Source organism: Ascidiella aspersa, chromosome 2 (genome assembly GCF_963924565.1).
Source record: "Ascidiella aspersa chromosome 2, kaAscAspe10.2, whole genome shotgun sequence".
Lineage (NCBI taxonomy): Eukaryota > Metazoa > Chordata > Ascidiacea > Phlebobranchia > Ascidiidae > Ascidiella > Ascidiella aspersa.
Window position 1 is genome coordinate 16,551,717 of NC_139448.1, and position 12,176 is coordinate 16,563,892.

Consider the following 12,176-nt stretch of genomic DNA (forward strand, 5'->3'; position numbering starts at 1 on the left):
AGTGTACCCAAGAAGGGTATTGTTTAGCATAAATCGCTGTTAATTCCCCTAGCACAGTAGTTCCCAGCCTTTTTTGTTCTGTGCACCCTTTTAGTCGATATTCAAATCTAACTCCTCCCTACAAATTTAGTTTACAAAAATATCGTTTACATTAAAATTTTTTGTAATTTTCAGAAATTTAAAACTGTAGTTTTGTTCTTTCTTTCTTTGTACATTCCCTTTCTGCATTTTCGAAATTTCTTTGTACATTCCCTTTCTGCATTGCTGCCTTGAATCGATTTAATTATAGGAGAGCTTATTTTTTCTAAGCTCACATATGTCAAACGCAGGAATAACACATAGCACAGACAACCAGTAAGAGAATAATATTGTGACACAAATTCCCACCTACAAATTACAAAATTCCCCCTAGTGGGGAACCCCCCCCCCCCCTGATTGGGAACCACTGCCCTAGGACACTCTTGTGGTTATCAGACCCGGAAATTAAGTTCAAACAAGATCATTTGATTTGTTAGTCAGGACCAGACCGTGCCCAATATCACGCGTCGTGAGGTGAAGCAAATCGTTCGTATGGTTGGCATAACACCTTTTTTCTACACAGGAGGGCTTTCTGTTCGTGGGCCGCGTCGTCTACGACCTGCTCTTCTTCTTCATTCTGATCATCATCGTCCTCAACCTCATTTTCGGCGTGATCATCGACACCTTCGCCGATCTGAGGTCGGAGAAGCAACAGAAGGACGACATCCTCAAGAACACCTGCTTTATTTGCGGTACGACTTGTCCTTTGCCACTTTTCTCGACACGGCAAATAACCGGTTATTATCGCCTATCAATAATAATCCTTACGTCATTCAAAATTCCAACCATATTGATTGCACAAAGACGAGCAACGATGCCGACTGTGCCTTTGTTGACTGCAGGCCGCTAAATATTGTGACCCTTTTTTGAAGTTGTGTCTTTAGAAGTGGGCAGTATAAACGAATGTAAACGCCATGTTTATACTGCAATTGTTGTTCTATAATATGCTTGGTAATGACAGTTATACAATTTAAAAAATCGATTTTTAACTTACCAAAATTGGATGTTATCAAAGACTCTCTTTAGGTTTCACGGAGTAACCTAGTTTAGATTGTAAATTTCTATTACGCTATATATTTTTGTTAATACAGGGAATCACAAATCCTATAAACTACCTCAGACCAAATTATATAGCTTTATTTCAGTAGACAAGGTCAATATTAGGCCTACTTAAGCATAGTACAAATAATGGCCTCGGCGCACCTCTGGCAAAATTAAACTCCACTTACATCAGTTAGCTTTGCTGACAATTGCTACATTAAAACATCAAAGTCTTTGTTCTCGCCGAAAACAACTCCTGGATTGGAACAACGAAACGGCCGCGTTACATAACACGGGGAAGGTAGGGCGCAAAAACATAGCGTTTGTCGGAAAATGATCACAGACCTATCACTAATGAGTTAACAAACTTACTTGGCTTTTTCATAACAGAACTAATTACACTGTTTTTAAACAAAAGAGTCGGTAATTGATGTTCAGCAATTACGCGAACTCTCCACGAATATTCGCACCGTTGTGCTTTTGTGTCTGGGTCGATTCACACTTAAATTATACAGAAAAGCCATAGCGGATATGTTAGGCTGAAACCCTGCGAGCTGACATAATATTTGCATTAATGAGGTTGATTACGGCTTGTCCGAACTTTTTCTGCTTTGCCCATCAGGATTCCTGTATCTCAAATATGTTTATTGTTTACCTTACGTCGCAGGTTTGGAGCGCAAGTCGTTTGACAATAAAACGGTGTCGTTCGAGACGCACGTGAGCGACGAGCACAACATGTGGCACTACCTCTACTTCATTGTGCTCGTCAAGGTCAAAGATTCGACCGAGTTCACCGGGCCCGAGAGCTACGTCTACAACCAGGTCAAGGTTGGTGACCCCACACTTTTAAAGCCTTCAGTTTGGTGCCGTGGAATTTCACACTAGAGTTGTTTTGTATTGGCTTGGTCAACTGGATTTCACTGAGAGTAATAATCTTAAAACATACTTGATTTTTCCAAAAAGCACTGCCATTTTATCATGTTTTTTTCGCAAACGGCACCTGTTTTGATTCTATAGCCTTGGTGTTGTGATATCAACCCAGGATCCGGTAGTAAACATGTCCTGTTGTGTAAACACGAAATTGTGTATTGACTATTGACTATTGTAAAGATACGTCGACGATTGGCGAGTTTTCTTAGCATATATTTGCCTAGAATTATCGACCCGGTAACGCCGGTTCGAATATCTAATCGCACCATAAATGTCATAGACCGAGGCGACCTTATTTTTGAAGGTCGCACAGCCCAATCACGAACAATAATTGGTAATTTTAAATGTCAGTTTACCTGGTCTTCATTGTTTTAAATACAAAGCGTGACTTGATGTTTTTGGCAACCTTATTTGATATTTGTTTCTGCATTTCCAGAAAAATATCCTGTCTTAAATAAAATTATAATTCGGGGATAAACTTATGCGGTTTAAATTATAATTGTTTACTTCTGTTTCGCTAAAACTTCTTATTCGGGAAAGCGAACTCTCTAATAAAGCTAGACCAATAATATATGTTATACCCTTTTAATCGAGATATTTAGTTCAGTCAACGCCTGTGCGAGTAACTAACGGTAGCTAAAGGAAATCTAGTAATCAAGCCTGCACAACATGCGGCCCGCGCAACTTTTTATGGTGGCTTTTGGGCGTCCCAAGATGTAATAACATTTTCCCATTTGTGACACTACTTTTGTTTTAAATCAGTACCTGCTTGTGTGTTAGGCGATCACACATTTTGCTGTAACTGGCTAGAAACCACAAGCGCGTAGTAAAGTCATGCGTACAATAGTTAAATCGACTATAAGCGTATATCAATTTATTGATAGAAAATCTGTTCAGCCCAAAAGCGCTATGCACACTATCACTATAGAATGTTACACCATGTGACTCATAAACTCAATTTCTGTTAAATTAGACTAGAAATGCGAGCAATGTGCTACTGTCTTTTATGTGTCTTATGTGGCACGTATTGAATTAAAACCAAATATAAACCATTTTTTGCGCGAATGTAATGAATTTCAGTTTCGTCTTTGCGCACGAGATCGCTCGAGCATATCATATTCGCGGTACAATGGATATATCAACTTTAGTATGGGCCCGCGTTGTTTTTCAAGTTGAACCACACATCTAGTTTAAAGATTATTTCGCACCATAGTTGTAATTTGGGGCACAGTTATTCTATAGCAATGGGCATATATAGAGTTAAATGTTTATTTCACTGTTGGTTGATCGAGCAATGTTACCTAATTTTTTTGTCGGAATTAATTAGGAAGGTCAGCTGGAGTGGTTTCCGCGCATGCAGGCGATGTCGTTGGCGGCCCAGGACGAGGCTGTGGAGAACAACGATATGAGAAGTCTGCTGCTGCAACTCGACAACACTTCCAACCTGGTGGTAACCCTGTCGCGTCAGTTGCAGGTAAGAAGTGTTATAACAACACAAGTATTACCCGAATACCTCTTTGTTTTTACCTGTTTTAGCGTTGTTTCAATTTACCGAAAAGAGCAAAGAGTAAGGAACCTTTTTTTGGATGTATTTGCATGAGAGCAAAATTTTTTTTTTCAAATATTTTTAGCGTCTAGTTGTGAGTGGCAAAAATTGTGATTTTAATAGGGGCGTTTATTTTGTTCATGTTTAAAAAGCAGAACATATAAGGCCTGAATAAAAGCAATTGCTAAGTTAACAAAACTTTTATTTCAGTGCCTTGGTGCGCACAGGAAACCGGGTAAATTATACTAAAAAGAAAAGTTAGATTTGCGCGAAGCTTGAACAAAATTAGTATTACATGATTCAAATAGAAAAACAGTTGCAGTTTGATTTGTACCAAGTGGTAAAAAAATGATAGCTTAAATTTATCTGAACGCCAGGTTTCATCATCAAAACAGCCATATACCGACCGCTCGGCAAGAGTAATCCTTTTTTTAAATTTTAACCGACATAACCCGAATATTTGGAGGTATACATGTAAATAAGATTGAGTTGCCGCCAAGTTATTTTACTTACAGCAACAACGTTTGTTGGGCACGCGAGGGTATTCCCTGGTCACGATTGGCGGTCGTTTGGGGGCGTTTTTCGAGCGAACATAAACATTCCATATAAAACTTATTCAGTTGATGAAACAATAATATTATTATTATTTTTGTTAATATCGGGATCTAAGCCTACTCCGACATTTCTAGTTGTTGATCTTTTTTCCATATCATATGATCCGAACAAAACCACACAGGTTGTAAAAAAGATCTAAAACAACTTTATTTGACAAAAGCAAAATACTATATAGTTACGCAAAAAAGCATCATCAGTTATGCTATTTTCTTAATTCGAATGATTCATACTTTTTTGCGTAACTATATAGTATTCTGCTTTTGTTAAATAAAGTTGTTTTAGATCTTTTTTACAACCTTTGTGGTTTTGTTCGGGTCAAAACTTATACAGTAATCAGAAGTTAAAATTGCGCTTGAAATAACTTTTTTATTATCATTCGACCAACTTAATCAGTTTAACCCCAACTTTGAGATTCTTGTCGCTTGGCGATTATCAGCACTACAAATCGGCCTTAACCTTTCGCCTGTCACAGGATCTCCAAGACCAGGTGACAGAACAAAGGCGGAAGCAACAACGTCTCAACATCATTAACCCGCACAACCACGTGCAGTACCACAAGCCGTAATACACATGCTGACTGGTGTCCGCGTTTTGCTATTCGAAGTTGTTCCAGCCTATTGCTGTGCTACTTGAAAATACGATAGTTGCTGCCGCTGTTTTTGTCTGGTGATGTACTGCTAATTGCAACTGTTGTGATGCGTTAGTTTATACTGTGCTTAGCCGCCCTTAACATGACGACGTAATATTGAGATTTTATTTTTTCTTATACTTTGATCTTTTTCGGCCACCCGCCGAGTTTTGTTTACTATATTACTTGCTTCAAAACCTTGTATGTAATATTGCAAAAATTATAATTTATAAAAAAAAATGTTTTACAACTTGAATCGTGAGTCATTATGCTGTTATTTCAAAATCCCCAATGAAATTTTACTGACAACCCGTTGCAATAGTGCTCCTATAAGGGCTAACAATACACGCAATACCCTGTTTATTACGACAGATTGTGGCCCCGACAAATAGTGCTCCGTTTTTTCTGTGGAGGCGTATATTTGTAAGACTTTAGCTGGAAAGGTGCGTGCCCCAACCTATATTGGCCTTTCTGTTGTTTTTGCTGGGTATTTGTATCCGTCGTCCCAGTATTTTTGGTGCACCAGAAATATTCGTTACGTTATTATTGTGCGCAAAGAAGTGGCGCGGTGATCTTTTGAACGTTGTGCACACCACCAATGTACTATTTCACGCCCGTTATTGTACAGTTCACGCATGCTTGTTTTGGCTAAATCGTAATCGTGGCGCCGCCTATTAAACCCTTACATGTTAAAAGTCGTTGGCACCACTGCCGTTTTGGCGATTTTACTATGGCCCACCAATACTTGTGATGATTAAATTCAACCTTTGTTGTCCGCGAAGCAAGCGCAGCCGCTGGCCCGCTTATTTTGTTCATTTAGCGCTCTGTTGTGTTTTCCCATGTTCGCTTCACTGGACTAAATTAGCCACCAATTATTCGTGCGCAATTATTTGACGTGTCTTCGCGGTCAGTCGCTTGCCGCCTGACGTCGTCGCGTCGTCATTCCCGACGCTGCTGTTTTCTTCGTAGTTATTTTATGGCAATATGAAGAAGAGGCCACTTTTCCTGACAAAGTGGCATGAATAAACAAAATACTAAAACAAAGTAGCGTAGGGTAAACTTTAAATTTGCTTGTTTTCAAAGTTTTCACTTTTTGCAGTGTTTGGAATTTCTGTTTTTGGTGTTTACATGTCACTTTGTTAAGTAAAGTGGCAACTCTTCACATACAAAGCACTTTCCTTTGCTCCCAATTGCACTGATACTTGAGGCACCCTGTTACTGCCCCGCTGTTAATTCTAAATAAAGTATATATATATCATCGTTTTTGTTTGTTGGCTTCTATTAGATTTTCTAATCAATACGAAAAAGCTTCTCGTTAGAATGTATTTTTAACACTGTAAATTGTATGGCAAAAAAACAATTATTTTTGTGTAAACAATTGCACCTCGCTTTGAGATGCGCTTAGATGTTACACAGTTATACCTGCATGTTGCACTTGTTATCCTTGTTTTACTTGAAGTTACTCTTAGCGTGAAATTTCAACTTAACTTGAGCCACATTTTAATGACATTTCTTTCAAAAAAGAATAGGATAATACGAGGTTATCTAAACTACTTTTATAGTAAATAAAAATCTTCACAACTTCATTTAAATGTCCACATTTATCGCTTGGTAGTAATGGGGAGGTCGTTTAGTTTCGCTGTACGTTTAATCGGCATACTGTTTCCCCGAGTAGCGCCTTGAAATAAACAAGTACAGTGTTGTTGATTGAGCTGCTGACACACGCCCGAGAACGCCCGACCCTCATAATTTTTATGACCACCTCATGAATTTACTACCAGCGCGAAGCCAACGAAGATAATAAGTTAGTGTCCACGCATCAATCATTTACTGCAGAAGCAGAACTACATCTGCAACACCCTTTTGTTAGTCATCGCTGCCAACTAATAGTCGGGGTATCACTCACAATCTGTAAATAAATCCAAACAAGTCTTGTTTCCGGTCGGTATGTGCCGGGGTAATTTGTCGCAATTTAAAAGGGACATGTTTTTATAGATGGTTTGCCAACTAATGTATTTACTTATCGAAAAACGCATATAAATATCGACAAATGTATATAAATAACAAATTTTCCAAAAAACATACATCTGATGTACACAACATATTTACACTTTCGCGTGTCATATCAATGCTTTGTTGTTTCATACGCAGCATCGTGCTCCTAATTTGATCGAACCCCCGCGAGGTCGCATACACAGCGGTCACGTATGCCAACTTGGCGATCACTAACTTTATTGCTCGATCACGGCAACATTTTCGTTGCTCGTCTTTCCTCGCTCGCTTGACGACTGGCTGCCCGACTTTTGCGAGCTGCTCACCGACCACACGAAAGTTTCTTGTGGACTCTTATCGGCCCCGGGGGTCCTGGGTGTGTCGACGCGGCTCCCGCTAAACATGGACGCCTGCCTCGGGCTGCGGGACAGTCCTTCGTTGCCCGAGATGTCACCACGGGCATTTGGATTCTTTATCCAAGGAGAGCACATCGCGAATACCCGGGGTCTCCAATCACGAAAGGTTCCAATGAGGGTAACGAGGTTGATGAGGATGTTTGCGTCAAACACTAGGGTCGGTGCGATGTTGTACTGGTCCTTCACAAAGAGGATGAGAATCGACGCGCCTATGTCGGTGAGAATACAAATGCCTGCCGTGATGGTCGCTCGCTTGATCAAAGACATAAATCCCCGGCTTTTTGCGGCCTTCGAGTCCATCGTATTACGGTGTTTCACTAGCGGGTAAATAAAGAGGCCAAATAGAAGGGCCTGGAAGGCGACTGTTGAAACTGTTATGCAAATCCATGCGATGTAGTCGGGTATAACACTCTCCGACAGCAAACAGCCTTTGGGTGTCAACCGGTAGAATCGCGTGGTCGTAAAGAGGACTGTGCATCCCACCTCGGCAATGAAGATAAAGATTAGCGAGAGTGTGCTGACCACCTAAATAAGATGCAAAAAATAAGTCGCTTACTGCCACTTTCCCACTTGAACACACTTCACTATCTCGCAACCCAACTTCGCTATCGTGTACCCATAAGCCTTTAAATCAAACAGACGTATTTACTTTAACAATTTTATGCTTTAAGTTGCTAAGAAATGCGTGACATCTCTTCGAGGGAGCAGACGTGCGATCAAACTACTTTAATGCTCAATATATCGTATTGGTGGTGGGTTAATGATTTGTCGCATTTCTCAAAGATAGTTGTATTATTACACTTTATTAAGCGTATTAGCATCGACAAAATTTTTAATGATAATCGTTTAATATACCTTGATGACGGGCGAGGACAAATGTTTCATCGACGGATCCGAATAGAAGAAGTTCTGTCTGGTCCACAGAAAACCATAAACACATGAAATGCAAACGGCGGTGAGGATAATCTTCAGCTTCAGAACCGTGTTGCAGTAATCAGAGTTATAAGTTTCAAGATATTGAGCCAGCAGCTCGTAATGTTCGCAGATAAAACGTGAAAGGAGAAACAGTGCGGCCAGCAGGGATTCCACCCTCATTACCATTGCGTAAGTGTGGCTCTTGTTCACTTTGTGCTTAAGCTTACGCAGTGAGCCCATTCTTCGGTTTTTGGGACGCTTGCATTCGTAAACAGCGAAGTTTACAACAATGTACAAAGTCACCAGAGTGAAAAACGATACAGAAGCCTCCAAGACGATAAATCTCGTCATATCGAACTCTTGTACATAAGTTTGACTTGCATTCGTAAAGGTGGCGTTGAACGTTACCGTTTCGGTCGTCGCCATAATATCCTTGGGACGGGACTGTCTTTATTACTCAAGCGTCTTTATTACAGATGCTGTAATACTGCAACACCGGCTGTATTCAAAATGTAGCTTGAAGGTGCGCTTTCTACCCAAGCGTGCTAAGCCCTTGTAAACGGATTGGCTTTGTTGACAATTTTTACTCTATCCGTTACTTCTGTTGCTGGATTAGTCACCTCGAGGCTCGCCTGTTTGTCAGTCAGAATGTCGCGTCGCCCTACTGACGCACCTTGTCGAGCCGGCGATTGTTAGATTGCGCTTGTTCGAGGCTCTGCAGATTCTAATTACCTTGTCCGTCGTGATTCGAGTAAATACGTGCTAACTCGTTTGCACTCTACGGTGTATTTGAAACTGTAAAACAAGAGTGCTAGTTAATTCAAAAACCAAAAATATAGTCTATTCTTCAAAGTTCGAAACTTTGGCAATATACATCCTGCTTTGAAATAAATGTTTCTTACGTTGCTGTACAAAAATGATTAAATTTGTAAATAAACACCTATATGTATGCATATTTATAAAGGTTTTTTATGTAAAAGTTCTACTGTAAATTACATTCTTTAGGTCAATAGTTTTTAACTAATAAATAGTTAAAATTTTTAAAACGATTCTGCATATTATTTTAGCAAAAATGACCTCAAAATTGTAAGTATAATCTTAAACTTAAAGCCATACGCCAAAAATCGCATGCTGATCTGCAAACGAATGTTGCTAGTGACACTAATACAAGAACGTGATCAAACATTCTTTGCAAACACCGCGACTTACAGAATGTATAACGACACGGCTATCTGGTTCTTTACTCTCTACTGCCACTTAAATGACATAATACACGGAATCAACGCAGCGAGGACAAACAACTGTCAAGCGCCCAAGCGGGCAGTGATTCTTAATGATTTAAACTCCATACGTGCAGTCGTTCACTCAACACAGTCATTTTGTCGTTTGAGCAAAAAAACTTTGCGCCCTAGGCTATTCTATTGTCCAAAAAATCTATCAACCTTACTCGAACTATACAAAGGTTGGGCAGGTTTTAATCCGCCTTGTAACGAGATAATACCTTTCTCGTAAAACTATACGGTAGATTTATCAATAACCTGCTGTCTTTTTTCGTGTAAACAAATAATTAAATGTTGTAAGCCATAAGTTTTAATTGACATCCACAAACCGCGAAATAATTATTTAAAATGTTTATTGAACTTAGTTTTTTGTTAAACCAGTATTATTTACCATCACGAACTCGGCGTTCAGTAGTGCAAGTTCACCTTCTTGTAATCTTTACGAGAAGAAGTTTTAATCCTGTGTTGGAATGTATGTGTGATTAACTTGGGCCTATTATGTACTGTAATTCGGATTCAACCTTAGCGGTAAAAAATACATTTTACATTACATTCCAACTTAAACGGGTTGATCAAATCGAAATTTGTTGCCATTTATGTCTATTATTTAGGCACTAAACAACAACTAGAAGCTATAATAATTAAACAATTTTTTGTCTGAAACATTTTGGTTAAAAAACAGAATATATTCATTTAAAGGCAGTTAATTTGGTAATCGTAAAGTATATAATTGATTAGGTTACTGAATAAGTTTTACAATCATTGCACTAATTAAAAACTGTTAATCGTTTGTACCGCAATATTTATGGTAATTCGACTCAGTTAAGATTTTATTTTGTTAGATATAATTCATTTATCCGAGGTCGCTCACAGGTGACGCTGTGATTCATAAAATTAACAAAAGGGTAGCGTCACTGTTCGTGGAGCAGTACACATATGATCACTTTACAACGACTAAGTGATTTAGTGCGATTGCCATGCGTCCATTGATAAACAGGTGTCTAATTGATTAAATGTTTTCAGCAACTTCCGTGAGTACTTTTATCGGCAACGAAAATGAGACGGCTACAGACGAATTTTTTGGAATTAGCATCGGTGCATTGGCCACCAACAGCGTACTTTTGCTTATGTCTTTTTATATTACGACTGCACTGGCGGTCTATGAGTATAAATGTATCCTAAAACCAAGTAAAAGTCCGCAAACGTCAAGCAGAAGTAGTCAACTACCTCACTGGTCGAGACGTTTATGCTTCATAGGATCTGTGACGCTACTGATCCGGATTATTTTAGAAGTGATAGAGAACAGGTTCGGAATGAATTCGGACGTCGTTTGTCGAGTCATCCGGCCAACCAAGTCGGTACTGCATTTTTTGTTGGTTTCCTGTGTTTATCTTGTGCTATGGTTGCGCCAGAGGATGTTCTATAGCACACCTGTCATGGAATATTTGACCAACAAGTTCGTGCGATTCTTCAGCGCTTCCCTCCCGGTTATAATCCTGCTCACAAACGGCATCACCGTTTTACTAGACGTTACGACAAGAAAATACACAAGCTCGTATCGCGGTTGCGTGGTCGAGTGGAGCCTTATATGGAAGAAGCTACCAGGCATATTTCTCTTTGTGTCGGGGACTTTTTTCCAGGCCATTCTCTTGGGACTGCTTATATACCCTTTGGTAAAGCACCGCGACGACTCCCATGCCGCGAACGTGAGAGGCAGAAGAAAAGAGACGGCGGTCGTGCGTCGGGTAACAGCGGCGGCCGTCGTAACCGTGCTAATCGATGGCGTGAGTGGTTTAATTTCAATCACTGTGCTCTCTGGGTCTCTGGGGGTACTAAGGGCAATGTTGTACGACCTCAACATGATGGTGGCGCTTCTGTGCGTCGTACTCAGCTTTGCCGATTGGCGGAAGAGGCTGTTTCCTTTCCACACCGAGGCCGATTCAAAAAGAAAAAGAAAATCGTCTAGCATGTCCGCACAAAGCGGCGGAAGCGGCGTAGTGACCGATGGATCGCGTTTGTGAAGTTTAAAAATATTATAGTGATGTTAAAAATTATTAAAGTGAGGTCCAATGATGACCTAAAATGAAAATATTTTTGTAATATAAAACACGTATTTCACAATAGTAGTGTCACGTTCACCTCAATAAAATTACACTGCTTTTATGCTATTTTATTGACTTTGGTTTTACTTCGTAACAATGAAACAAAATGCATCCAACGGAGTCGCAAACAAGGAGAAACAGATTCAAATGTTACCAGAACAAGCCAACTACAATCCGACAGCATTCACTTCAACTTTGCTAGGTGGTTATTAAAGGTGCTCAAAGCAGATGTTAAAAATTAATAAAGAATTATTCCAAACGTAATAAATTTATCTATATTGTATTTATTGTTATTCTTACTTAATAGAAAAATGTTTGTTTTGACCATAAAACTCAATGTGCTTTTGGTACCGGTGTACAACATATCCAATTGTCCATGTGGATCACCTTGTGTATCACTGCACTAAAAATAAGACGACGTGTAATCTATGTGTGATTTCATGAACAATATCATCGTAAACATTAATCAGATCATTATGAGACATCTCTAGATCTTGCAGTATAGGGTTATAGGTTGTATCCCAGCTTAAAGTGGAATGGGGAAAACAACAACGTAATCACCAATGAGCATGCATATTCATACAGGCATTCTAAATGTTGTGTACTCTATGGACTATCTACTTATAAATCCAA

At 39.4% G+C, this 12,176-nt stretch overlaps 2 protein-coding genes across 2 annotated transcripts in view; one reads left to right on the forward strand and one right to left on the reverse strand.

Moving 5' to 3' along the window:
* The window catches only part of LOC146164015 (inositol 1,4,5-trisphosphate-gated calcium channel ITPR1-like), a 62,074-nt gene extending 55,987 nt beyond the window's left edge, over positions 1 to 6,087 (forward strand). The window contains exons 60-63 of the mRNA XM_083383072.1: positions 602 to 770; positions 1,787 to 1,947; positions 3,377 to 3,523; positions 4,683 to 6,087. Of these exons, the coding sequence (XP_083239198.1) occupies positions 602 to 770; positions 1,787 to 1,947; positions 3,377 to 3,523; positions 4,683 to 4,775 (570 nt within the window). The 3' untranslated portion in view covers positions 4,776 to 6,087. The remainder of the gene's footprint in view (positions 1 to 601; positions 771 to 1,786; positions 1,948 to 3,376; positions 3,524 to 4,682) is intronic.
* A 982-nt stretch (positions 6,088 to 7,069) lies between these two features.
* On the reverse strand, positions 7,070 to 8,587 carry LOC146164017 (uncharacterized). Its single transcript, XM_083380655.1, has 2 exons — positions 8,102 to 8,587; positions 7,070 to 7,771 (listed from the first exon to the last, which is right to left on the reverse strand). The coding sequence occupies exons 1-2, from the start codon at positions 8,585 to 8,587 to the stop codon at positions 7,070 to 7,072; spliced, it is 1,188 nt and encodes a 395-aa protein (XP_083236781.1).
* Between the last annotated feature and the right edge of the window lie 3,589 nt (positions 8,588 to 12,176).